This window comes from Hemiscyllium ocellatum, chromosome 49 (genome assembly GCF_020745735.1).
Source record: "Hemiscyllium ocellatum isolate sHemOce1 chromosome 49, sHemOce1.pat.X.cur, whole genome shotgun sequence".
In the NCBI taxonomy this organism is placed as follows: Eukaryota; Metazoa; Chordata; class Chondrichthyes; order Orectolobiformes; family Hemiscylliidae; genus Hemiscyllium; species Hemiscyllium ocellatum.
The window spans coordinates 9,141,597-9,168,890 of record NC_083449.1 but is presented as its reverse complement, the minus strand read 5'-3'; the positions used below and the strand labels follow the sequence as shown (position 1 = coordinate 9,168,890).

Genomic DNA, 27,294 nt, shown 5'->3' with positions numbered 1-27,294 from the left:
GCCGCACAGATCGAGCTCTTTGAGCTGAGCGCTGACATTGTCGGTACTTTTAGACTGAAATCTTGAAATCAACGAATACATTGTCTTAAATTCTACCTTTGAGATCTAGTGGGGGAGCCAGGGAATAAGATGAATTGAAAATGTTTTTGATTTTCACAAGAGAGACCCAGAAATATCATAATATTGACGGACACACAAACACAGTTACGTTCGACTAACCGTCCGCCCTTTTCCGACAGCCTCTCTGACACAATATTCACATTCACACAGTCACACGCCAGAAATATCACCAAATATAAAGGTGGAAGGATAGAATGTCTCATACTTTCAGCCTTTGCTGCGGTGTCCTGGGAGTTAGTTGTAGTTTTTCTCCTCAGTAACCGTTACACTCTCATCAGCTCCACTGTTTACACCCTCAAAGATGGCCAGTCGGTTTGTCAAGCTGAGAAGACAGAACAGTGTGCACTGGAACAGGGCCTTCATGTCCATGCTGATTCCAGCAGATCTTGAATACTGTTTTGTCAAATGCTTCGCAATTGAAGCTTTCATTTTGATTTTTTTCCCTGCAGGCTGACTGGTCTATAGTTCACAATTTTATATCTACCTCCCTTTCCCATTGGATTGCTTACACTAGCTCGTCCCCAATCTGTGTAAATTATTGCAGAGCTTATAGAACATGTCCATCACTGCATCCAGTATTACATTAAATACTCTGGGACGAAGATGATCAAGGACTGGTGTTTCCCAACCTTCAATCCTATCCAATGTCCCAACATCATTTCCCAAATATACTGATTTGGTTCATTTCTTCCCTCTCACTAAACTCACCAATATCACGACTGTGTTAGTTGTGTGAACATTTGTGAACAGAGAACAATAGTATGTTAGTGATTTTTGAGACATTTTCGTTCACCATTTTGAGCTTTCCTCTTTCATGTTGTAAGTGGCATGTGGTCCTCTTTGCAAACCTATTTATGTTCATTTCTCTCTTTACACATTTATTAGTGTTTTAGCAGTTTTTAAAAAAATGGTTTCCACAATATTACTATTTTCTTCATTTGTTCTTCGTTAGTTAAATCCCTTTTTGCAGTCATTTGCTGAATTTGGATCAGTTTGCAGCCTTCCCATCTCGCTATATTTCTTCCCAAATTGTAGGCCTTTTCTTTATGACTACTATATTAAGTAGTCGTTTCAAGTTTCACCAATTCTTTTTATAGGAGAGAGACCAGAATTGCACATAATACTCCAAAAGTGGCATTACCAATGTTCTGTAAACCCATAACATGTTCTCCTAAGTCACATATCAAAGCTCTGACCAGTAAAGGAAAACATATCAAATGCCTTTTTGCTATCCTATCTAACTATAACTCCACGTTCAAGTAGCAATGAACCTGCATTCCAACGTCTCTTTGTTCAGCAACACTCCACAGGACGTTAATATTAAGTGTGTAAGTCCTGTCCTGATTTGCCTTTCCAATTGCAGCAGCTCATACTGATTTAGATTGAACTCCGTATGCCACTCCTGGGTCCAGTGGCCCATCTGATCGAGATCCTGCTGTATTCTGAGGTAGCCTTCTTTGCTGTTTACTACACCTACAATTTTTGTGTAATCTGCAAACTTACTAACAATACTCTGGTGCGGCCTCATCTGGAGTATTGTGTGCAGTTTTGGTCGCCATACTATAGGAAGGATGTGGAAGCTTTAGAACGAGTGCAGAGGAGGTTTACCAGGATGTTGCCTGGAATGGTAGGAAAATCTTATGAGGAAAGGCTGAGGCACTTGGGGCTGTTCTCATTGGAGAAGAGAAGGTTTAGGGGAGATCTGATAGAAGTGTATAAGATGATTAGGGGTTTAGATAGGGTAGATACTAAGAACCTTTTACCGCTAATGGAGTCAGGTGTTACTAGGGGACATAGCTTTAAATTAAGGGGTGGTAGGTATAGGACAGATGTTAGGGGTAGATTCTTCACACAGCGGGTTGTGAGTTCATGGAATGCCCTGCCCGTATCAGTGGTGAACTCTCCTTCTTTATGGTCATTTAAGCGGGCATTGGATAGGCATTTGGAAGTTATTGGGCTAGTATAGGCTAGGTAGGATTCGGTCGGCGCAACATCGAGGGCCGAAGGGCCTGTACTGCGCTGTATCCTTCTATGTTCTATGTTCTAATACCTGAAACCTCACATCCAAATCATTCATAATAATGTGGAGGTGCCGGTACTGGACTGGGGTGTGCAAAGTTAAAAATGACACTCCACCAGGTTATAGTCCAAGGTTTATTTAGAAGTACAAGCTTGCTAAATACAGACACCTGATGGAGGAGCAGCACTCTGAAAGTTCGTACTTCTAAATAAACCTGTTGGAATAAAACCTGGTGTTCTGTCATTTTTAACTAAAATCATTTATATAAAGGATGAAAATCAGTGGACTCAGCAGTAATCCTTGTAGCACATCAATTGTCACAGGCCTCCAGTCTGAAAAGCATCCCTCCACCACCACCCTCTGTCTTCTACCTTTGAACAAGTTCTGTATCCAAATGGCTACTTCTCCCTGTATTCCATGAGATCCAATCTTGCTAACCAACTTCCCATGGGGACCTCTGTCAAATGCCTTACTGAAGGCCATGTAGATCACATCTATCACTTTGCCCTCGTCAGTTATCAATTAAAAAAAAACTCAGTCGAGTTAGTGATACATGACTTCCCATACAGAAAGTCATGTTGACTACCACTGATCAATCCTGGCCTTTCAAAAAGATGTAATCCTGTCTCTCACAATCCCCTCAACTGTTTGTCTACTGTTGATGTTATGCTCACTGTTGAATAGTTCCCTGGCTTTTCCTTACCACCTTTCTTAAATAGTGGCACCACAGTAGCCACCCTCCAGTCTTTTTGCACTTCACATGTGACTATTTATGATACAAACATCTCAGCAAGGGGCTGAGATATCACTTCCCTCACATCATGTTCCAGGTCCACCTGATCGGCTGCTCGTGCTTTATCCACCTTTTCTGTTTAAAATCATCCAGCAGCACCCTCTTGTATTATGGACATTTTTTTAAACATGTCACTATCTGTTTCCCCACATTCTATATCTTCGCTTTCCTTCTTCTCAGTAAGCACTTGCTTAGTATCTCCCACTTTTCCTTTTCTTCCACACATAGGCTGCCTTACTAATCTTTGCTGGGCCCTCCTGGTTACCCTTTTGACCTTCATGTATTTATAAAATCTATCTGAATTCTCCTTAAAACTATTTGCCAAAGGTATGGTATGTCCCTTTTTTGCACTCCTCATTTCCTTCTCAAGTATATCCCTATTGCCTTTATACTTTTTGAAGGATTCACTCAATCTCTCCTGTATTTAACTGACATGTTTCCTTCTTATTTGGACCAAAACCTCAACTTCTTTTCTCCTGCAGCTCTTCCTACGCCTACCAGTCATACCTTTCACCCGAATAGGAACATACTGTCTCTGTACCCTCATTTTCTCATTTTTGAAGGCTTTCCATTTTTCAGCCATCACTTTGCCTGTGAACATCTGCCATCAGTCACCTTTTGAAAGTTTTTGCCCAATACTCTCAAAATTGGCCTTCCTCCAAATTAGAAATTTAACTTTTAGATCTGGTCTATCCTTTTCCATCAGAGTTTTAAAACTAATAAAATTATGGTCGTTGGCCCAAAGTACTCCCCCACTGACACACCATTATATGAAAAGAGTAGATCAAGATTTGCACCTTGTCTAGAAGATACATTTACATATTGAATCGATAGGTTCGTATGGAATAGGGGAGCGGTTTCCTGAGGGGCCAAATTGACTCAACCTGATCCTAGCCAGAATGTTTTTGTGGAGTTATAGAGTCATAGAGATGTACAGCATGGAAGCAGACCCTTCGGTCCAACCCGTCAATGCCGACCAGATATCCCAACCCAATCTAGTCCCACCTGCCAGCACCTGGCCCATATCCCTCCAAACCCTTCCTATTCATATACCCATCCAAATGCATCTTAAATGTTGCAATTGTACCAGCCTCCACCACATCCTCTGGCAGCTCATTTCATTCACGTACCACCCTCTGCATGAAAAAGTTGCCCTTTAGGTCTCTTTTATATCTTTCCCCTCTCACCCTAAACCTATGCCCTCCAGTTCTGGACTCCCCGACCCCAGGGAAAAGACTTTGTCTATTCATTCTGTCCATGCCCCACAATTTTGTAAACCTTTATAAGGTCATCCCTCAGCCTCCGACGCTCCAGGGAAAACAGCCCCAGCCTGCTCAGCCTCTCCCTGTAGCTCAGATCCTCGAACCCTGGCAACATCCTTGTAAATCTTTTCTGAACCCTTTCAAGTTTCACTACAGCTTTCCGATAGGAAGGAGACCAGAATTATTTTGTTAGTTAGTAGCAAGGAAATGAAACAAAATGACTAGGAGGGAGAAAATGTGTTTGACTTACAAAATAGGTTTTATTCATCAACATTGGAAAATAAAGACAAAAATTGATTTAATACAAATTTGGTGAAGGACATTGGATGAAAGAAATGGAAAGACAATACAAAATAGGGGGGGTAAAATTCTAAAGGTGATGCAGGAACAGATGGAGCTGGGGGTATATGTGCACAGATCTGTGAAGGTAACATAACAGGGGGAGGGGGGTTAATAAAACACACAGCATCCTTGGCTTTATTAATCAGGGCCTAGAGTCCGAGAACAGGGAGGTGATGTTGAACTTGTACAAAACACTTGTTAGACGTCACCTGGAGTGTCAGAGCGAGATAGAGGAAGAGAGAGTGACAACTGATAGGTGGTGGTTTAACCTGAGGGTTACCATGCCTCAGACAAGGGTAGAGGTGGGGAAGGACAGTCCTTCATGGTAACCTCAGCCAGTGAGAGATTCAAACCCACGTTGTCGATGTTACTCCACATTCCAACCTAGCCATCCAGCCAACTGAGCTAACCCAACACCCAATATAAGGCAGAGCCAGAAAAGAAACTAATTCCGGTGACAGCACAAGTATTGAATGGAGAATATTAGATCATGTTGGAGATGCATCTTTGTTCTGTTGGATATTTCTTTGTATGCGTTACACCTTACAGGCAACAGTAGCTGAATTTAGAAATACATTTGACAAAGGGAGTTGGCCTTCTGTTACCCAGGCTGATTTTGTTCTGTTCTGGACACCTTATTGAAGGAAAGATGTTCAAATCCTGGAACAATTTTGTCCTGCTCAATTACTCAAATGTCCAACATTGCTTCTATATCTGCACTCAAATATACACTTCATATTTATATTTATTATAACCATGTAACACCATGATCGGTTTGTTCAAATTGATTAAACCTTTAAAAATGCCAAATCTACATATGAATTTAATGCAGCTCATAAATGTGTATTTATTATAAGCATACAGTCTAACCTGCTTCTAATCTTATGAATGATAATTGGCTTTGAATGATGGAATTTACTGTCACTGAGGTGGTAAACACTGAGAACAGGGCAAAATAATATAGATTTATATGTCGTCAGTTGTGTTTAACTCTTGGATTGAATGTGTAGTTCTGGAAATGGAGCTCAATGTGTGTGTGACTCAATCCACTCAGACAGTGGAAAGGACCTTCTCCTCTCCGACAGTGGTAACATACCTGCTGGGTGTGAGAAGCAGCTGGACACACTTGGATTGATCCATCAAATATTTGCCTGGAGAAAGACAAAAGAGAGAGCTCCTGTAAATCACTAGTAGCTGAGTAGGAGGACATCAAATGATCAATGTAATATTCAGATCATGATCATTACAATTCTTTGTTTTTGAACAAGGCAAGGTGAACAGTGCAGATAGTGGCACAGTGGTTAGCAGACAGTGGCACAGTGGTTAGCATTGCTGCCTCACAGCGCCTGTAGACCCGGGTTCAATTCCCGACTCAGGCTACTGACTGTGTGGAGTTTGCACGTTCTCCCCGTGTCTGCGTGGGTTTCCTCCGGGTGCTCCGGTTTCCTCCCACAGTCCAAAGATGTGCGGGTCAGGTGAATTGGCCAAGCTAAAATTGCCCGTAGTGTTAGGGGTATGGGTGGGTTGCGCTTCGGCGGGTCGGTGTGGACTTGTTGGGCCGAAGGGCCTGTTTCCACACTGTAAGTCTAATCTAATCTAATCCTGGTTCCACTCGAGTCCTGAGCTCCTTCCAGTTTTTTCTGTCTCCCAAATTCTAAAACATTTCAGTGAGATAAAATAAACTCAACAATATATGGACATCTCCATAAATGGAATGATTACGCAGTTCAATGTCCAGCTCCCAATACATTATTAACTGTTGAAAAACAAATACTACTCACGATTTCACATACTTGGAGACGTTTATCCGGTGCCTGCTATATTTACCCTACACAGGATTATCACATTTGTTTCTACTGTCCTTTATTTCAATGTCTATTCGCAATAAACAGCGCAAAACTGAAGCCAAACAATGAATTTCAATCCGTGTTTATGGGATTGCAAACCGCAAGAAGGTCCCACAGCAGCTTCATCCCGTTCTGTCTCCTTCAGCAGACCCACACACAGCCTGAGAAAGGTCGGTGTCAGTCTCTCTCTCTCTCTCTCTCCCCCCCCCCGGGACCAGTTCCTCTTACAAACAGCCCCCGGTTCTCCCTGAACTCACCCCGAATCAATTCCGGTCTCGGAGCCCCCTCTGTGTCCCAGGCTCCCATCCCGATGCATGACTGTACAGACTGAGAGCAATCAAGATATAAGCTTACCTTGTGGGCCCAGTAGTCTCAGGTCTAACCCTTAGGTGAAGCTACTCTTTTCCAGTTTCACTCAAACTTAGCCCTTGTTGGAACCCTGCTCGCAGCGCCAAATTGTTACAGTTTGAGACAGCCCAGGGAATCCCTTGTGTACTCTGATCTGTAAAGCCTCTCTCTTGGTTCGTCCCAGAGATCGTACTCTTTGAAAGTCTGGAATAAAAACCTCTTACAGACAGTTTAGTTTAATTTTAGTCATTCCCTTTATTCACTAATAGTATCACTGTTACAACATAACGTATAATGTACTGCTACAAAGTGGCTTCCTTTATACAAAAGTTTACAAAAACATTGCATGTTCTTAATTAGATAGATAACAGTGAAAGACAATAATTCATAAAGAAGAAAAGTTAATTGACAGATTTGTGTGCGCTTGACTGATCACTCCTACAGAACTCAGGTGGGAAAAACATACCCAGCTGAGTTAAGCATCTGCTAGCGAGATAAGTTCCTATATGGAAGTACCAGTCTAAATTAAGTGGGAGATGCCATAAGGTAACCTTGCATAGCTCGCATGTTTGATGTCATTGTTTGACAAAATGGCTTCTTAGCAAAGGTGGGTAATCTTTTAACCATAAAATGGCTTCCCGACAGATTGTGTCAGACTGTCTTCAATGTTAGGTTTCGAATAATTTTAAGCTGGGAGCAGATTCCTGCTTTCTAACTTAAGCACAGAATCATTCTTTACCTGAGGCTGAAATGTCACTGCATGGTTGTATTTAAAATGATTAATTTATCTCAAATTAAACATGCCTTCTTTTCAAGTTTGTAATTCAAATTCGAATAAGACATAAGATCTGACTAGTTAGATTTGACAGTGGAACAGTCTGTAAGGTCTAGGCAAAAGTGAGGACTGCAGATGCTGGAAACCAGAGTTTAGATCAGAGTGGTGCTGGAAAAGCACAGCAGGTCACACAGCATCCAAGGAGCAGGAAAATCGATGTTTTGAGCAAAAGCCCGTCATCAGGAATAGAGGCCTATGAAGGGCTTTTGCCCAAAACGTAGATTTTCCTGCTCCTAGGATGCTGCATGACCTGCTGTGCTTTTCCAGCACCACTCTGATCTAAAGTCTGTAGAGTCCTCAGCAAGAACAGCACGTAAGTAAAAGCTTCATTAATCTTACCTTTAGCAGAGTTTGTATTAGTAACTGGTAATAGTTACTCAATATCATCATAGAGTCCCAAAATGCAGGTAAGTTCAATCCATAGCAGATAAACACTAAGAATTAAATCTGTACAGGCTCCAATAGCCTCAGCACTAAAATGGTCTCTCCTTCTAGTGTCCTTTTGAATTCAAGTCAGCAAAGATTTTTTTTCTGTGTTTGCCCCGCTTGCAATGGGCAATGAGAATCCATTATAATTGGCAGCATCTGACCGTTAATGACAAAGCTTTTGATAATACTGAGTTTCGTTTCCGGGTCAGAATCAAACACTATCATTCATGTCACAAGGGAACGGCTGTGAATGTTACCATTTGGTGTCCTGTTCTCTCAGATTCACCAAGACTAAGGCAAATGTTCTTAATTACCTTACAGCATCCTGTTATCACTTGGTAAGACCAGATGTCCCTATCTTCTGCATTCATTGAGATTCCCCCCTTTATCTGAGCATTCCTGCTTGTCTATTTTCTAGTGCAGTAAATGTGTTCTATAATTCAACATTACATTTCAGTCTAAATGTTTAAAGTCAAGTCTTAAGGCTGTAGACATTCTCAGTTAAGGTTCAGCGATAGAGGAGGCCCAGGACCTACATGTCCTTGCAGGTATGGGAGGGGAGTTAAAATGTTCAGCCCCATGACAATAGGGTTGCTTGGTGTGGCTAACCCAGAGATATTCTCTGAAAAGTTCCACAAGTTACTAACCTTGCTAGCCAGTCTCCCGTGAGGAACCTTATCGAACCCCTCACTGAAGTCCATATAGATCACGTCCACTGCTCTTCCCTCATGAATACACCTTGTTAATTCTGCAAAAAACTCAATCAACTTCGTGAGACATGATTTTCCATGCATAAAATGATGCTGACTATCTGGAATCGGTCATTGCTTTTCCAAATATATGTCCTCCAACTTACCTATCATAGTCAGGCTCACTGGTCTATAGTTCCCTGGCTTTTCCCTATCACGTTTCTTAGGGTGGCACAGTGTTTAGCACTGCTGCCTCACAGTGCCAGAGACCCTGGCTCAATTCCCACCTCGGGCAACTGTCTGTGTGGAGTTTGCACATTCTCCCTGTGTCTGTGTGGGTTTCCTCTGGGAGCTCCAGTTTCCTCCCACAGTCCAAAGATGTGCAGGTTAGGTGAATTAGCCATGGTAAATTGCCCATAGTGTTAGGTGAAGTGTTAAAGGCAGGGGAATGGGTCTGGATGGGTTGCTGGTCGGAGGGTCGGTGTGGACTTGGTAGGTCGAAGGGCCTGTTTCTGCCCTGTAAGTAATCTAATCTTAAACAGTGGCATCACGGTAGCTAACCTCCAGTCTTCCAACACTTCACCTGCGCCTATTACCTATCAATGATAGAAATATCTCAGCAAGGGGCCCAGCAATCACTTCCCTAGCTTCCCACAGAGTTCTAAGGTACACCTGATCAGGTCCTGATGATTTATCTACTTTTGTGCATTTGAAGACATTCAGCACCACTTCCTCTCAAATATGGACATTTTTCAAGATGTCACCATCTACTTCCCCACACTGTAGAATTTTCATGCCCTTCACCAAAGTAAGCACTGATGCAAAATACTCATTTAGTAACTCCCCATCTCCTGCTGTTCCATACGTAGGCTGCCTTGCTATTCTTAGAGGGGCCATATTCCTTACCTAGTTACCCTTTTGTCCTTAATGTATTTATAAAAACCCTTCAAATACTCCTTAACCATATTTACCAAAGCTATGTCATGTCCCCTTTTTGCCTTCCTGATTTCCCTTTTAAGTATATACTCCTACTGCCTTTATACTCTGAGGATTCACTCGATCTCTTCTGTCTATCCCTGTTGTATGCTTCTGTCTTTTTTTTTAACTAAAACCTCAATTTTTCTTGTCACCCAGCATTCCTCTTACCTACCAGCCTTTACTTTCAAACAGAAGTATACTGTCTCAGGACTCTCGTTATCTAATTTTTGAAGTCTTCACATTTTCCTGCCATCACTTTACCTGTGAACATCTGTCACCAATCAGCTTTTGAAAGTTTAGATTACTTACAGTGTGGAAACAGGCCCTTCGGCCCAACAAGTCCACACCGACCCGCCGAAGCGCAACTCACCCATACCTAACACTACGGGCAATTTAGCATGGCCAATTTACCTGACCCACGCAGACACGGGGAGAACGTGCAAACTCCACACAGTCAGTTGCCTGAGGCGGGAACTGAACCCGGGTCTCTGGCGCTGTGAGGCAGCAGTGCTAACCACTGTGCCGCCGTGCCACCCAAGTAGATGCTCAACTGCCAACGCTAACCTACAGCACCCCAGGTGGGACTAGAACCCATAATCCCTGGCTCTGGAGGCCAATGCCTTATCCATTAGGCCACTGGGACTGTGCTGATACTGTCAAAATTAGCCTTCCCCCAAAATTAGCCTTCCCCCAATCTAAATTCAACTTTTAGATCTGAGAGTGTGGTGCTGGAAAAGCACGGCAGGTCAGGCAGCATCAGAGAAGCAGGAAAAATCAGGATGATATAGGGCTTTTGCCCAAAACGTCGATTTTCCTGCTCCTCGGATGCTGCCTGGCCTGCTGTGCTTTTCCAGCACCACACTCTCAACTCTAATCTCCAGCATCAGCAATACTCACCTTCGCCTAACGTTTAAATTCAGTCTATCCTTTTCTATCACAACTTTAAAACTAATAGAATTATGGTCGCTGGCCCCAAAGTGCTGCCCTACTGTCACCTCAGTCACCTGTCCTGCCTTATTTCCCAAGAATAGGTCAAGTTTTGCACCTTCTCTAGCAGGAACATCCACATACTGAATCAGAAAATTTTCTTGTACGCGCTTAACAAATTCCTCTCTATCTAAACCCTTAACACTACGGTGTCCCAGTCTGTTCGGAAAGTTACAATTCCCTACCATAACCACCCTATTATTCTTACAGATAGCTGAGATCTCCTTACAAATTTGTTTCTCTATTTCCGGCTGACTATTTGGTGGTTTATAATACAATCCCAATGAGGTGATCATCCCTTTCTTATTTCTCAGTTCCAGCCAAATAACTTCCCTGGTTGTAGTTTCAGGAATATCCTCCCTTAGTGCAGCAGTAATACCATCACTATTTTAAATCTAATAGAATTATGGTCACTGGCCCCAAAGTGCTCCCCCACTGACTCCTCAGTCACCTGCTCTGCCTTATTTCCCTAGAGTAGGGCAGGATTTGCACCTTCTGTAATAGGTACACCCACATACTGAATCAGAAAATCTTCTTGTATACTTAACAAATTCCTCTCCATCTAAACCCTTAACACTATGGCAGTCCAGTCTATGTTTGGAAAGTTAAAGTCCCCTACCATAGCTACCCTATAATTGTTATAGATAGCTGAGCTCTCCTTGCAAATTTGTTACTCAATTTCCCTCTGACTGTTAGGGTGTCTATAATACAATCCCAATAAGGTGATCATCCCTTTCTTATTTCTCAGTTCCACCCAAATAACTTCCCTGTATGTATTTCAGGGAATATCCTCCCTCAGTACAGCTGTAATGCTATCCCTTATCAAAAACACCACTCTCCCTCCTCTCTTGTCTCCCTTTCTGTCCTTCCTATTGTATATGTATCCTTTAAAGCTGCCAGTCCTGCCCATCCCTGAACCATTTTTCTGTAATTGCTATGATATCTCAGTCCCATGTTCCTAATCATACCCTGAGTTCATCTGCCTTCCCTGTTAGGACCCTTGCATTGAAATAAATGCAGTTTAATTTATTAGGCCTACCTTGTCCCTGCCTGCCCTGACTGTTTGACTCTCTTTTGTTCTCAACTGTACCAGTCTCAGACTGATCTCTTTCCTCACTATCTCCCTCGGTTCCACACCCCACCTTACTAGTTTAAATCCTCCCAAGTAGCTCTAGCAAATTTCCCTGCCAGTGTATTAGTCCCCTTCCAATTTAAGTGCAATCCGTCCTTGTTGTACAGGTCACTTCTACTCCAAAGGAGATTCCAATGATCGAAAAATGTGAATCGATCTCCCATACACCAGCTTCTCAGCCATGCATTCATCTATTCCTGCCCTCACTAGCTCGTAGCACCGGGAGTAATCCAAATGTTACTACTCTCGAGTAGTAAATTCATGCCTAACTCTGTGTCATCTCCCTTCAGAATCTCAACCTTTTCCCTTCCTATGTCATTAGTTCCAATGTGGACAATGACCTCTTGCTGGCCTCTCTCCCCCTTGATAGCATTCTGCACCTTCTCTGTGATATCCTTGATCCTGGCACCAGGGAAGCAATACACCATTCTGATTTTTCACTTATGATCACAGAAAAGTCTGTCTGTACCTCTGACTAGAGAGTCCCCTAACACAATTGATCTCTTGGAACCTGACGTACCCCTGTGCACTAGAGCCAGTCTCAAAACCATAACCTTGGCTGTTCATGCTATGTTCCCTTGTGAATTGATCACCCCTACATTTTCCAAAACAGCATATTTGTTTGAAATGGAGTTCGCCACGGAAGACCCCTACACTAACTGCCTGCCTCTCTTACCTTGGAGTTGGAGACGGTGTTAACCCATCTATGTGACTGCATCTATGACTTTTTCCCTCTTCCTATAATTGCCTTCCATCACATTCCGTTGCTGTTGCAAATTCCTCATTGCCTCTAACTGTCTCTCCAACCAATCCATTTGATCAGATAGGATTCGCAACCAATAGCATTTATTGCAGATATAATCCACAGTAACCCGCAAACTCTCCTTAAACTCCCACATCTGATATATTGACAACTCACTGCGTTGACAGGTAGACCCTGATAGCAACAGTCACTTAAGAAGCTGACAGATATAGATTGATAAACACACTCACATATTCAAAGAGCAGAATCTGAAAGGAAAACAATTGATAATTACACTCAAATGTTGACAACACAGACAACACTTGCATTCTCAAAGCTGAAACTGACCAGAACAGAATAATAATAACACTCCTGGTTTCACGTATCAAAATGTACCTCTTGGTTTTTGATAATTACACTCACGCACTCACCAAGCAGGAACCGACAGGGATTGATTAATAATTAAATTCACATTATGACACAGCAGAAATTGAGGGGAATACACTAACAGCTGCACTCATACGTTCACATAGCAGAAAATGACAGGCATAGATGGGTAGTCACACTCGCACTGAAGAAACTGACAAGAACAGGTTAACAGCTACATTTCCATATTTGCATATTAGAAACTGTCAGTTCTGGATTGATACCTAAACTCTCACATTCACACAGCAGGAACTGACAGGTCAGTAGTCACTCTCACTACTTTACTCAGCAGAAGCTGGCAAGTACAGGTTGATAATTGTACTCAGATATTCATATAGCAGAAGCTGATAGGGAAGGTTGCTAACTACAATCCCTCATTCACATAGCAGAAATTTTGTTGTAACTGGATAACTAGACACTCTTATTCATGTAACAGAAAATATCAGGTACAGTTTGATAACTACACTCCCACTTTCACATTGCATAACATAGAGGTCAAGAATAAGACACTCACATTTGCACAGCAGAAACCGCCAATGACACTTTGATAACTGCATTTATACATTCACTCCACAGAAACTGTCAGGTCCAGATTGATAAATACACTTTCATACTCATATTATAGAAACAGACAGGTAGAGATTGAATATTATTCTTTCACATTCGCATGATAGAAACTGGCAGGGACAGATCAATAATCATACTCCCATTTTCACAGAGCGATGGAGAGGGATAGGGCAAACTAACCCTAAAAAAACCCTGAAACTTTGAACAGCACAGTACAGTTCACACTGTAATCTGGAAATCACAATCAGTGGGAAAACTAAATAAAACACTTTTATGCACAATAGATTGTCATGGGCAGAACAAAATAGTAGTTACAATTAAAATTCTCAAAGGTACTGTGTTCAAATAGCTGTAATTGACAATAGGCAGCTCACAGTGAGTATAACTAACTTGTCAGCAATAAAAGATAAGAGCAAATCCAGATAAATTTATCAGTTTTGTGGATTTATCAGAAAGTGACAATCACAAATGCTACATCGGACCATAAACTAACATGCTGGGCTAGAAACACACTCCTTCATTCCCACATCATCGTAACAATGAGCAACAGATAGAGAACCAACACCACAGTCACTTTCTGTGTCACAGATAAAAAACAAATCTCCCTCAGTCAGAATCAACTGCTACTTCACATTTCATTGCAGACACTGAATCCCACACTGGCAAGTCACAGAGATATGATACAAAAAAATTTGACTGTCATATAAATTACCCAATCAGGAACCAGGTTTTCCCCCATCCTTCATTAGCATAGCGACCATAATTCTATTAGATTTAAAATAATGATGGAAAAGGATAGACCAAATCTAAAAGTTGAAGTTCTAAATTGGAGAAAGGTCAATTTTGACAGTATTAGGCAAGAACTTTCGAAAGGTGATTGGGCCAGATGTTCACAGGTAAAGGGACAGCTTGAAAATGGGAAGACTTCAGAAATGAGATAACAAGAACCAGAGAAAGTATATTCCTGTTCTGGTGAAAGGAAAGGCTGATAGGTAGAGGGAATGCTGGATGACTAAAGAAATTGAGGGTCTGGTTTAGAAAACAAAGGAAGCATATGTCAGGTATAGACAGGATAGATCGAGTGAATCCTTAGAAGAGTATAAAGGAAGTAGGAGTATACATAAGAAGGAAATCAGCAGAGCAAAAAAGGGACATGAGATAGCTTTGGCAAATAGAATTAAGGAGAATCCAAAGAGATTTTACAAATACACTAAGGACAAAAGGGTAACTAGGGAGAGAATAGGGCCCCTCAAAGATCAGCAAGATGGCCTTCGTATGGAGCTGCAGAAAATGGGGAGATACTAAACGAGTATTTTGCATCAGTATTTACTGTGGAAAAGGATATAGAAGATATAGACTGTAGGGAAATAGATGGTGACATCTTGCAAAATGTCTATATTACAGAGGAGGAAGTGCTGGATGTCTTGAAACACATAAAAGTATATAAAACCCCAGGACCGGATCAGGTGAACACAAGAACTCTGTGGGAAGCTAGGGAAGTGATTGCTGGGCGTCTTAGAACATAGAACATAGAAGGATACAGCGCAGTACAGGCCCTTCGGCCCTCGATGTTGCGCCGACCGAATCCTACCTAACCTATACTAGCCCAATAACTTCCAAATGCCTATCCAATGCCCGCTTAAATGACCATAAAGAAGGAGAGTTCACCACTGATACGGGCAGGGCATTCCATGAACTCACAACCCGCTGTGTGAAGAATCTACCCCTAACATCTGTCCTATACCTACCATCCCTTAATTTAAAGCTATGTCCCCTAGTAACACCTGACTCCATTAGCGGTAAAAGGTTCTTAGTATCTACCCTATCTAAACCCCTAATCATCTTATACACTTCTATCAGATCTCCCCTAAACCTTCTCTTCTCCAATGAGAACAGCCCCAAGTGCCTCAGCCTTTCCTCATAAGATTTTCCTACCATTCCAGGCAACATCCTGGTAAACCTCCTCTGCACTCGTTCTAAAGCTTCCACATCCTTCCTATAGTATGGCGACCAAAACTGCACACAATACTCCAGATGAGGCCGCACCAGAGTCTTATACAACTGCAACATGACCTCAGGACTCCGGAACTCAATTCCTCTGCCAATAAAGCCCAGTACACCATATGCCTTCCTCACAGCACTATTTACCTGGGTGGCAACTTTCAGAGATCTGTGTACATGGACACCAAGATCCCTCTGCTCATCCACACTACCAAGTAGCCTACCATTAGCCCAGTAATCCATCATCTTGTTATTCCTACCAAAGTGAACGACTTCGCACTTAGCTACATTGAATTCCATTTGCCACATTTCCGCCCAGCTCTGCAACTTATCTATATCCCGCTGTAACCTACCACTTCCTTCCTCACTATCCACAACTCCACCGACTTTTGTGTCATCCGCAAACTTGCTTACCCAGCTTTCAAGTCCTTCCTCTAGATCATTTATAAAGATAACAAAAAGCAATGGTCCCAAAACAGATCCTTGTGGTACACCGCTAGTAACTGCGCTCCAAGATGAACATAATCCATCAACTACTATAAGTCTTGCTGAGATATTTGTATATCGATAGTCACACATGAGGTGCCAGAAGACTGGAGGTTGGCTAGCATGGGGCCACTGTTTAAGAAAGCTGGTAAGGACAAGCCAAGGAACTATAGACCAGTGAGCCTGATGTCAGTGGTGTGCAAATTATTGGAGGGATTCCTGAGGGACAGGATGTACATGTATTTGGAAAGGCAAGGACTGATTAGGGATAGTCAACATGGCTTTGTGCATGGCAAGTCATGTCTCGAACTTGATTGAGTTTTTTTGAAGAAGTAACAAAGAGGATTGATGAGGGTATAGCGGTAAATGTGACATATGTGGGCTTCTGTAAGGCGTTCAACAAGGGTCCCCATGGGAGACTGGTTAGCAAGGTTAGATCAAATGGAATACAGGGAGAACAGAACCATTTGGATAAAACTGGCTCAAAGGTAGAAGACAGAGGGTGATGGTGGAGGGTTGGTTTTCAGACTGGAGGCCTGTGATCAGTGGAGTGCCACAAGGATCAGTGCTGGGTCATCTACTTTTTGTCAGTTACATAATTGATTTGGATGTGAGTGTAAGAGATAAGTTAGTTAGTTTGCAGATGACACCAAACTTGGAGGTGTAGTGGACAGTGAAGATGGTTAAGTCAGATTACAACAGGATCTGGACCAGATGGGCCATTGGGCTGAGAAGTGGCAGATGGAGTTTACTTCAGATAATTGCGAGGTGCTACATTTTGGGAAAGCAAATTTTAGCAGGACCTATACACTTAATGGTAAGATCCTAGGGAATGTCGCTGAACAAAGAGACCTTGGAGTGCATGTTCATAACTTACTGAAAGTGGAGTCGCAGGTAGATAGGATAGTTAAGAAGTTGTTTGGTATGCTTTCCTTTATTGGTCAGAGTTGGTAGGTCATGTTGCAGCTGTACAGGACATTGGTTAGACCACTGTTGGAATGTTGCATGCAATTCTGGTCTCCTTCCTATCGGAAAGATGTTGTGAAACTTGAAAGGGTTCAGAAAAGATTTACAAGGATGTTGCCAGTTTGGAAGATTTGAGCTATAGGGAGAAGCTGAACAGGCTGGGGCTGTTTCCCCTGGAGCATCAGAGGCTGAGGGGGTGATCTTACAGAAGTTTACAAAATTATGAGGGGCATGGATCGGATAAATAGGCAAGGTATTTTCCCTGGGTTCGCGGAGTCCAGAATTAGAGGGCATAGGGTTAGGATGAGAGGGGAAAGATATAAAAGCGACCTAAGGGGCGACTTTTTCACATAGAGGGTTGTACAGGTATGGAATGAGCTGCCAGATGAAGTGGAGGAGGCTGGTACAATTGCAACATTTAAGAGGATTTGGGTGGGTACATGAATAGGAAGAGCTTGGAGGGATATGGGCCAGGTGCTGGCAAATGGGACTAGATTGGGTTGGGATATCTGATCAGCATGGACGGGTTGGACTGAAGGGTCTAATTCATTGCTGTACATCTCTATGACTCTATGAGCATTGCTGACACCATCAGTCTATAAAGAGCAATCTCTGAGCCTGCTTTCCCTTATTCTGTGTCTGAAAGTGAGCGGCGCGATGGCTGAGGAAAAGAAAGTGCAGCAACCCTCCAAGAAGAGTGCTAAGAAAGCAGTGAAGAGGGTGCAAGAGAAGGGCGGTAGGAAGCGAAGGTGGTCCAGGAAAGAAAGTTACTCCATCTACATCTACAAAGTGATGAAGCAGGTTCACCCCGACACCGGCATCTCCTCCAAGACCATGAGCATCATGAACTCGTTCGTCAACGATATTTTCGAGCGCATCGCGGGGGAGGCTTCCCGCCTGGCCCATTACAACAAGCGCAGCACCATCAGCTCCCGGGAGATCCAGACCGCCGTGCGGCTGCTGCTGCCTGGGGAGCTGGCCAAGCACGCCGTGTCGGAGGGCACAAAGGCGGTGACCAAGAACATCAGCTCCAAGTGAAGGACTGCATTGTACTGAAACAAACACACATTCACAACCTAAAGGCTCTTATAAGAGATACCTACAACATTCCTGAAACAGCAGAACCATTAAGTTTCTGGATATGTACAATTAATGTCTCTGCAATATTTGTGTTTTATAAATGTTCTGTAAATGAATGAGTGATCGCTGACCCTATGTGTGCCTTATTCTCTGATGTGTTCTTATTTATTATGTCAAGACGTAAGAACACTCACTTTAAAATCCACAGTTCCATATTGCCCTTGAACTGATGAAGACTGAGCCTCCACCCAGGGTGAGTAGAGCTCTTGCCTGAGCCAGTCCAAAGATCAAGAAGGCACCCTTCAATAAAACAAAACAAATAATGTGGATGCTGGAAATCTGAACCAAGCAAACCACAAAATGATGACCAGACTCAGCAGGTCCAGCAGAACCTGTGGAGAGAGAAACTGTGTGAATATTTTCAGTCCAGTGACCCTTCAAACTCTCGTAAGTGCCTTTGAACTGAACATTTTGAGAATGAACCCATTTCTGAACAGTGTCAAACTGACCATCCATCCAAAAGAGGTCAGTTTATATCCCCTTGGAGCGGAACGGAACGGAAAAGCTTCGTCCCCTGGTCAAACCTATTACTGTGTGGGTATCATGAATTCTGGATGTCCCAAAGTATTTTATACTTCACTGTAAATTTATTGAAGGATCGTCATGTGGAAACAACTGCACAATTAGCGCACAGCAAGATCCCACAAGTAGGAAGGTGACAATGCTGCGGATTGGATGTGTGTGTATCACAGTGATGGCTGATGGAAGGTCCTTGTTACAGGACCCTGGAAGAACTCCCCGACTCCACCCACTTTTCCCTGGATAGTGGCATTGGGACCTTTTACACCCACCCAAGAGGGCAGACAGATCCTCATTATAATAATGGTAAGCGACGCAGATTCAGGTGGATATTCAAAATGCAGACCATGTACAATGAAAATTTATTTTATTCTCAAACACCGAGTCAGATATCAGTGTGTAAACCTTGCATTGAAAAGCTAAATTGAATACCAATGACCTGCCAGGAACCTATTGACCTTTTGGTACTGACATTCAATCCTTGATCTGAGTTGGACAATACCATTGCAGCAGGCTGGAGGGTCTGGGTGGCCTACTCCTGCTCCTATTTGCTCTGTCCTTCAGCTCCTTTGTTGAAGTGCAATTACAGAAATGGTCAAAAAATGCAGCGGGCCTTGGATTAAGACATTGTCTGTTCCCTTGCAGAGGGAGGTTGACAGTCACGTGACTTATACATCGTTAATGCATCTTGAAAGGACAAGGGACCAAGATGTGCATGCTGGAAGGCAGGGAGGTAATGGCTCATCTGTCTACCAGAACATTCGGAGGTGCTAGTCACAGAACTCTGCTGCCCTTGCTGGTGAAGAATAGAAATTCTTCTGGTAGCAGGCATGACTTGTCTTCATTTGTCATCGTCAACTGAAGAAAAAAATGGACCAAATTAACACAGGCACTTCATGTCAGAGAAATGGTTCTGGTTTTTCTCTCTCACTCTAGAGCACGATTGATTCCAAATTCTGTGAACACATTCCTAACCTTTAGTGGCTTAGAAGGTGGGAGTTCTTCTGTCCAAACATCTTCACGTGATCCGAGAGAGAGAGAGAGAGAGAGAGAGAGAACAGGTGCAAATATAACAAAAACCTTTTCCATTCATACATTCCTGCATTGTAAAAAAATGTGAATTCTTCTCCCAGAGGTAGGGAAGGGAGACAGAAGATAAATTCCAGAACTTGTTTACAGAAAAGGCCTGAGACAATGTAACATTTCAGCAATGTTACTTTGCAAGCTTGATATCTGAGAGACACAAATATACAAAACTGAAATAACTCAGTGACTGGCTTCTAGGTCATAGTCATAGAGATAGTGCATTACAGAAACAGACCCTTCTATCCAACTTGTCCATATTGACAGGATATCCTAAATTACTCTAATCTAATTTTCTAGCACTCGGCCCATATCTCTCTAAACCCTTCCTATCAGATACCAATTTAAATGCCTTTTAAGTGTAATTATACCAGCCTCCACTACTTCCTCTCATAACTTATCCCAGAAATACACCATCATCTATGTGAAAAAATTGTCCCTTAGATCCTCTTTAAATCTTTCTCTGCTCAGCTTAAACCCCTGCCTTCTAGTTCTGGACTCCCCTATCCCAGGGAGAAGAACACATTTATTTCCAGTTTCCATGCCCTTTATGATTAAAAAAAAACCTCTAAGGTCACCCCTGCTCTTCCGACGCTCAACTGAAAACAGCCCCAGCCTCTCCCTACAGCTCAAACCCTTCAATCATGGCAAGATCTTTGTCAATCTTTTCTGAAACCTTTCAAGCTACACAGCCTTCCTGAGTCGGGACACCAGAATTGCAATCAATAATCCAAAAGTGGCCAAACCAATGTCCTCAACATGATCTCTGAACTCCTATGTTCAATGTGTGGCACTGGAAAAGCGCAACAGGTTAGGTAGCAACAGAGGATCAGGAGAGTCAATATTTCAAGCATAAACCCTTCATCAGGAATGCCATTCCTGATGAAGGGCTTATGCCCATCACATCAACTCTCCTGCGCCTCAAATGGTCTGACTTGCTGTGCTTTCCCAGAACTCCAGTTTTAGAATGTGATCTCCAGCATCTGCAGTCCTCACTTTCTCCTACAGTCAATGCTTTGACCAAAAATTAAAGCATACCAAACTCCTTCTTCACTATTCCATCTACCTGCAGCAAGACTTGCAAGGAAATACGAACCTGCACTCCAAGGTCTCATTGTTCAGAAATACTCCCCAGGACCTTCCCACTAAGTGTATAAGACCTACCCTGATTTACCTTTCCAAAATGCAGCACCTTTATTTATCTAAATTAAACTTCATCTGCCACTCTTTGGCCCACTCACCCATCTGGTCAAAGTCCCCTTGTACTCTGAGATAACCTTCTTCGCTGTTCACTACACCTCCAATTTTGGTATCATCTGCAAAGTTACTAACCATATATCCTATGTTCATATCAAAATCATTTATATAAACAATGAAAATCAGAGAACCCAGCACACCACTGGTCACAGGGCTCCAGTCTGAAAAGCAACCCTCCATCATGACCCTCTATCATCTACCTTCAAGCCAGTTCTGTGTTCAAATGGCTACTTCTCGGTCTATTCCGTGTGATCTATCCTTGCTAACTAGCCCACCATGAAGAAACTTGTCGAACACCTCACTGAGGTCCATAGAGATCAAGTCCATCCCTCTTCTCTCATAAATCCTCTTTGTTACTTCTTCCAAAAAAATTCAATCAAGTTTTGAATTGGAGATGCCAGTGTTGGACTGGTGTGCACAAAGTTACAAATCATACAAAACCAGGAGAATACCTTTTTTTGAAGAATTACATTTTATTTTGCTCAAAAACTGTATGAAGCTATGTAAAACGCTGCAAAACTAGATAGCATTGTCAGTCTGACATAGCATTGGAACACAGACAGACTTCACACCCGTTGTTTGAAAAGCTGAGCTATCTTGAGAATTTAATTTAAAAGAATTTCTGGAATTTAATTATCAAAAACAGAAACCAGCATATTTCATAATGAAAGATGGAATTTATTCTAAAATTGTTTATTGTACCACATCTCTCTGACACCAGATTCCTTTGGCTATAAACTCTGTGAGCATGGTCCAAATAAACCTGTTGGACTATAACCTGGTGTTGTGTGATTTTTAACTCAATCAAGTTAGTAAGACATGACTTCCCACGCACAAAGCCATGTTGACTACCCAGATCAGTCATTCCCATTCCAAATAAAATATAAATCCTGTCCCTCAGGATTCCCTCCAACTACTTGTCCACCACTGATGTCAGGCTCACTGCTCTTCCTTGGCTTTTCCTTACCACCATTCTCAAATAGTGGCACCACGTTAGCCAACCTCCAGTCTTCCAGAACCTCACTGGCGACTATCAATGATGCAAATAGAGTTCTTGGTCTACACCAACCCTCCAAAGAGTATCCAAACAGACCCATTCCCCTGCCTTATTACTCTACATTTCCCTGACTAATGCACTGAACGTACACATCCCTGTGCAATTTAGCATGGCCACTTCACCTAATCTGCACATCTTTGAATGTGGGAGGAAACCAGAGCACCTGGAGGAAACCAATGCAGAAATAGGGAGAACATGCAAACTCCACACAGTCACCCAAGGCTAGATTTAGAACCGGGTACTTGGTGCTGTGAGGCAGTAGCGCTAACCACTCAGCCATCCCCGGTCACTGGGCCCTAAGTTCTCCCCCACTGACATTTCAGTCACTTGCCCTGCCTTATTTCCCAAGAGTAGGTCAAATCTTGCACCTTCTCTAGTAGGTGAATGTACCTACTAGAATCAGAAAGTTTTCTTGCACTCAATTAGCAAATTCGTCTCCATCTAAACCCTTAGCATGATGGGAGTCCCAATCTATGTTTGGAAAGTTAAAATCACCAACCAATACCACCTTATTATTTTTACAGATAAGTGTGATCTCCTTACAACTTTGTTTCTCAATTTCTCACTAACGACTAGGGGGTTGATAGTACAATCCCAATTAGGTGATCATCTCTTTCTTATTTCTCATTTCCACCCAACTAATTTATTTTGATGTAACTTTCCTGAATGTCTTCCCAGGAATGTCCTCACTCAGTATTGCTGTAGTGTTATTCCTTCTCAAAAACGCCAAACCCCCTTTCTCTCTTGCCCCACTTTCTATCCCTCCTATACCATTTGTATCCTGGAATATTAAGCTGCCAGTCCTGTGCATCTCTGATCCATATCTTTGTAATTGCTATGATAGGCAAGTCCCATGTTCCTAAAATTCCTGGAGTTCATCGGCCTTACCTGTTAGGCCTCTTGCATTAAAACAAATGCAGTTTAATTTATCAGTCTTACCTCAATCACTGCTTTGATCCTGCCTACCCTTAAACTAAGCCAGCAGGAATTCTAACTCTAGCTCAGAAGAACAGAGCTGGTTATTGAATCCTTCCAGTCCCAGCACCAAGGCAGATACCAATGCGTCGCGGTCAACAGGGGTCGGAATGATATTTAAAGTGACCAGTAATTCCAGTGACCTCACAGTGCCAGGTAATTCATTCTTCATCCATCTTTCACTGAGGTCCGACTGAACACTTGACATGAACACTCAGAAAAAAATTGCTTCAGAAACTCTGCAGGTCTGGTGGCATCTGCGGGGGGGGGGAGAGAGAGAGAGAGAGAGAGAGAGAGAGTAACATCCTTTTTCATCGTGTGAGGATTCAAGTCCAGGAGCAGGAGTGACTTGCTACAATTGGACAGGGTGACACCACACTCTGGAGAACTGTATGTGTAGTTTGGGGTCTCCTTACTTGAGGAAGGATATTGTGCCTCTGGAGGGAGTGCAGCAAAGGTTTCCCAGAGTGATTCCTGGGATGGCAGGACTGCAGTAGTTCAGTAGGGCAGCTCACTACTTCCTTCTCAAGGGGCTAACGAGGAATGGATAATAAATTATCGGCACAGCCAGTGATTTCCACAACCCACAAGTGAATTTAAAAACAAATAATAAAACACTATGTGGGAATGTGCTTTGTCAGGATGTGGGCAGGCTGAACAAGTGGCAGATGAAATTACTTGGGGAGACATACAAAGTAATATGTTGTGTTCTGAGGAATGTACAGCACAGATATAAACTAAAGGTTAACATTGGAATACTTGTTGCTTGCACATCAAAGAATCCAGATTCATTTGCAAGCAAGTGAAGCTGAATATTTACAGTAAAACTTTCCCATGTTCTTTCTCTCTTATTTTCTCCAGCTGATTCTTCCAACAGTTCTGGGTGGCACAGGTAAATTAGCAACTTAGAACAGCATTTAAATACTGTCCAAATGGCCTGAAAACCATTCTGGGGTGCAAACCCAGCAATTTTACATTTGTTAGACAATTTGGAGCAAATGGACCCATTGTGTCTGACTCGTTTGCAAATCTGAAGTACAATAGTTCACATCGAGGACACATTATCAATTTCCGTTAGGCACTGAACTGAGCGTTGATCAGTCTCATCAGTGGTGAGGCTATCAATTGTAGTTGGAAGAATTGAAAAAGGCAAGTTGTCATCTGAATGGGAGAGAAAGTTCAAATTGTTTCAGTGCAAAGGGATCAGGATGTCCTTGTGCATGAATCTCAAAGTAGCATACAGCTGCAGTGGGTCATAAGGAAGGCGTTTATTGCTAAAGGAATGGAGTGTGAAAGTAGGGAAGTGTTACTGCAACTGGACAAGGTATTGGGGTTTCCATATCCAGACTATTGCAGACAGGTTTGGTCCCCTTACTTGAGGAGGGATGTAGTTGAATTGGGAGGAGTTCAGAGGTGATTCGCTGAATTGATTGCCCAGATGAAAGGTTAGTCTTGTACAATTTTGACCTCTTGAGGACAGATGCAGTTATACTGGAAGTATTTCTGAAGAGATTCACTCAATCATTTTCAGAGATGAAGGGTTTCTTAGGTAAGTGATTGAGGTGTTTCTCTGGATTTTGGAAGATAGGAGAACTAACTGAGGGTTATAAGATGCTAAAGTGGGGATTGACAAAGGAGATGGAGAAAGGATGTTTGCTCATTTGGGACAATCCAGAATGAGAGGTTATTATTTTAGGATAAGGGGCTGGGCAGACTGAAAAGAGAGATAAGGAGGAATGAAATCTCTCAAATGAGGAGGGGGTTGTACATCTGTGGGAACCCGCCACCACCACCCAGGACACTGCATAAATTGAAGGAGGAGACAGACAGATTGTTAGTCAGTAATGGGTCAAAGAAAGTGTGAGCAGGTAGGTGGATTTGAGGCTGAGATGAGATCAACTACAATCGTATGGAATAGGGGAGCGGTTTCCTGAGGGGCCAAATGGACTCAACCTGATCCTAGCCTGAATGTTTTTGTGCAGTTATAGAGTCATAGAGATGTACAGCATGGAAACAGACCCTTCAGTTCAACCCGTCAATGCCGACCAGATATCCCAACCCAATCTAGTCCCACCTGCCAGCACCCGGCCCATATCCCTCCAAACCCTTCCTATTCATATACCCATCCAAATGCCTCTTAAATGTTGCAGTTGTACCAGCCTCCACCACATCCTCTGGCAGCTCATTTCATACATGTACCCTCTGCATGAAAAAGCTTCCCCCATTTCAATCTCTCAATATCCTGATGGAACCTTAAAAGAGATCATTTAAATAGGTATTAAAAGCAGAATCTGTCAAGTTTTAGAATGTCGACAATGCTTTGCAGAAATAATTAGTCTTCTTGTTCATTGTCGGGTTGTTATCTTCTAAAATGTTTGTGTGTGCGCGCACACACGCAAGAGAGAAAAAAAGCGAGACAGGCACACAGAGACTTAGCACTAACTCGCTTGCAGAAAGTTTAACCCTTTGAGATTCAGTTTGAATGCACATTTATTTACTGGTGAGTGAATGTTTGCATTTTGTGTTGTGCCCTGTAGTGATTGGGGTTGGTGCCCCTGTACATCAGTGGTTTTGTGAAGATTTAAAGTAGGTAGGATAAATGTGTGTCATTCCAGATAAGGTGAAAGACAAACATCCCCAAATGGAAATAATAAGTCTGTATCCTAAGTATGAGAAACAATTAAAGGAAGTATCAGCTGAAACTGCTCAACAAGATAAGGATTGATCTTGAGGAGGCACACATGATTTAACTGTACTCATTAAAACTGAACAAGGGATTTGGGAAAAAAGGGAAGTAAGCAGAAAGAAGACCATATTAGTGTCGTAAAAGGTAGCTATCCACTTAGATTTTATAGTTACCTAGGTGCCATGGTTATAATTATTGCTTAGTGATAATCGACGTATTTAGTAATGAATTGAAGCTTATCCCTGAACTGACTGCATAGCAACAATTACTTGTAAAATTCTGTTAAGGGATACCAGTAACTGTCTCTTCTGATAATGGCCCCCACTTCTGTGCAGATCAAAACAAGGAAATATGTAAGAGCTTGAATATGAATCAAAATTTCCATTATGCCAATCATCCCCAAGCAGTGGGAATTTTAGAAAGAGCTAATGGTACCCTAAAAGGTCAGCTAAGCAAACTGGTAGAAGAAACAGGCCTTAATTGGCTGCAAGTACTTCCAATCGCCCTTTTTAATGAGACCCATGACACAGAAAAAGACAGGATTCTCGGTAGCTGAACTAATATATGAAAGCCTCTGAGGACTCCCTGGTCTGCACCATTAACTGCCTTACACCCTGTTGAGGTGCATTTCATGGCAGAAAAAAATGCCCAGGTACCTGATTAAGCTAACTAAAACACTGCAGTCTTAAAACAAAGAAAGAACAAAGAAAATTTATAGCCCAGGAACGGGCCCTTCGGCCCTCCAAGCCTAAGCCGATTCAAATGTACTGTCTTATCATCAAGTCAAATAAGCCTATCGGATACCAGGGAAGCAAGAAGAAAGAGCTCCAATATTAAAAGACATTAAGCCTGGTGACTACACCCTATTGAAAAACTTTAATCGTGGAAAATTGGGAACCCGTGGAAAGGTACTTATCAAGTTCTTCTGACAACTGAAACTGCAGTAAAGGTAGAAGGATGCTCAACATAGGTCTAAAAAGGACGTTGCAAGCTTGTAGCCCCTTTACAGTTCTAGTGTTAGTACTGATACAGGCATCCGATGAACGCCTAACCCAAGTACATGCGCCCAAGTGTAACCAACCCATCTGTGATATCTCAGACCAGCTAAAACTCCAATGTGACTGTAAAAATGAAACCTGTACTAATACCCTTGGAAGTTATGAATGCAGCTGCCCAGCTGAAACTCTTTTAAATTACTCACATTGCGCATCCAAACATCACTCTCGACTTTGTCATCCTTGCAACACTTCTATGCCAGTCATCATTAGATAACACAATTCCATAACCTTGTCCATTCTGTCAACCACAAATTGCTATCTTGAGATGCTTGTCTGTTCCCTTTTCAAAATGAACCATACAGATTGCAGTATTTAACACATAGTACAGAAATCACCAAACCCTAAAGCATCTATTGCCATGAGACTGACCACCTATACCTTCTTCATGAAACCTACTGCCACTGACAGAAATACCTTTACACGTTTCCTGTATTCAGAAGCTACAGTAATTAAGACAAACTGGAAAGATGAAGAAAGACCAAAAGTACTATGCACTCCCAATCCTCCTCCTGTTACTAATGGTTTCTTTATTCAAGCTAAACCCCCTGA

General features: G+C 42.4%; 2 protein-coding genes across 2 annotated transcripts in view; both read left to right on the top strand.

Moving 5' to 3' along the window:
• The window catches only part of LOC132837099 (uncharacterized), a 489,878-nt gene that overhangs the window by 416,082 nt on the left and 46,502 nt on the right, over nucleotides 1–27,294 (top strand). The gene's annotated exons all lie outside the window — the stretch shown is intronic.
• On the top strand, nucleotides 23–18,042 carry LOC132837177 (histone H2B-like). The gene is made up of 2 exons (XM_060856893.1): nucleotides 23–43; nucleotides 17,617–18,042. The coding sequence occupies exon 2, from the start codon at nucleotides 17,628–17,630 to the stop codon at nucleotides 18,006–18,008; it is 381 nt and encodes a 126-aa protein (XP_060712876.1). The 5' UTR covers nucleotides 23–43; nucleotides 17,617–17,627; the 3' UTR covers nucleotides 18,009–18,042.

Bases quoted from the DNA above. Each gene is read 5' to 3' on its own strand.
- LOC132837177 (XM_060856893.1), top strand. From the start codon at position 17,628: ATGGCTGAGGAAAAGAAAGTGCAGCAACCCTCCAAGAAGAGTGCTAAG.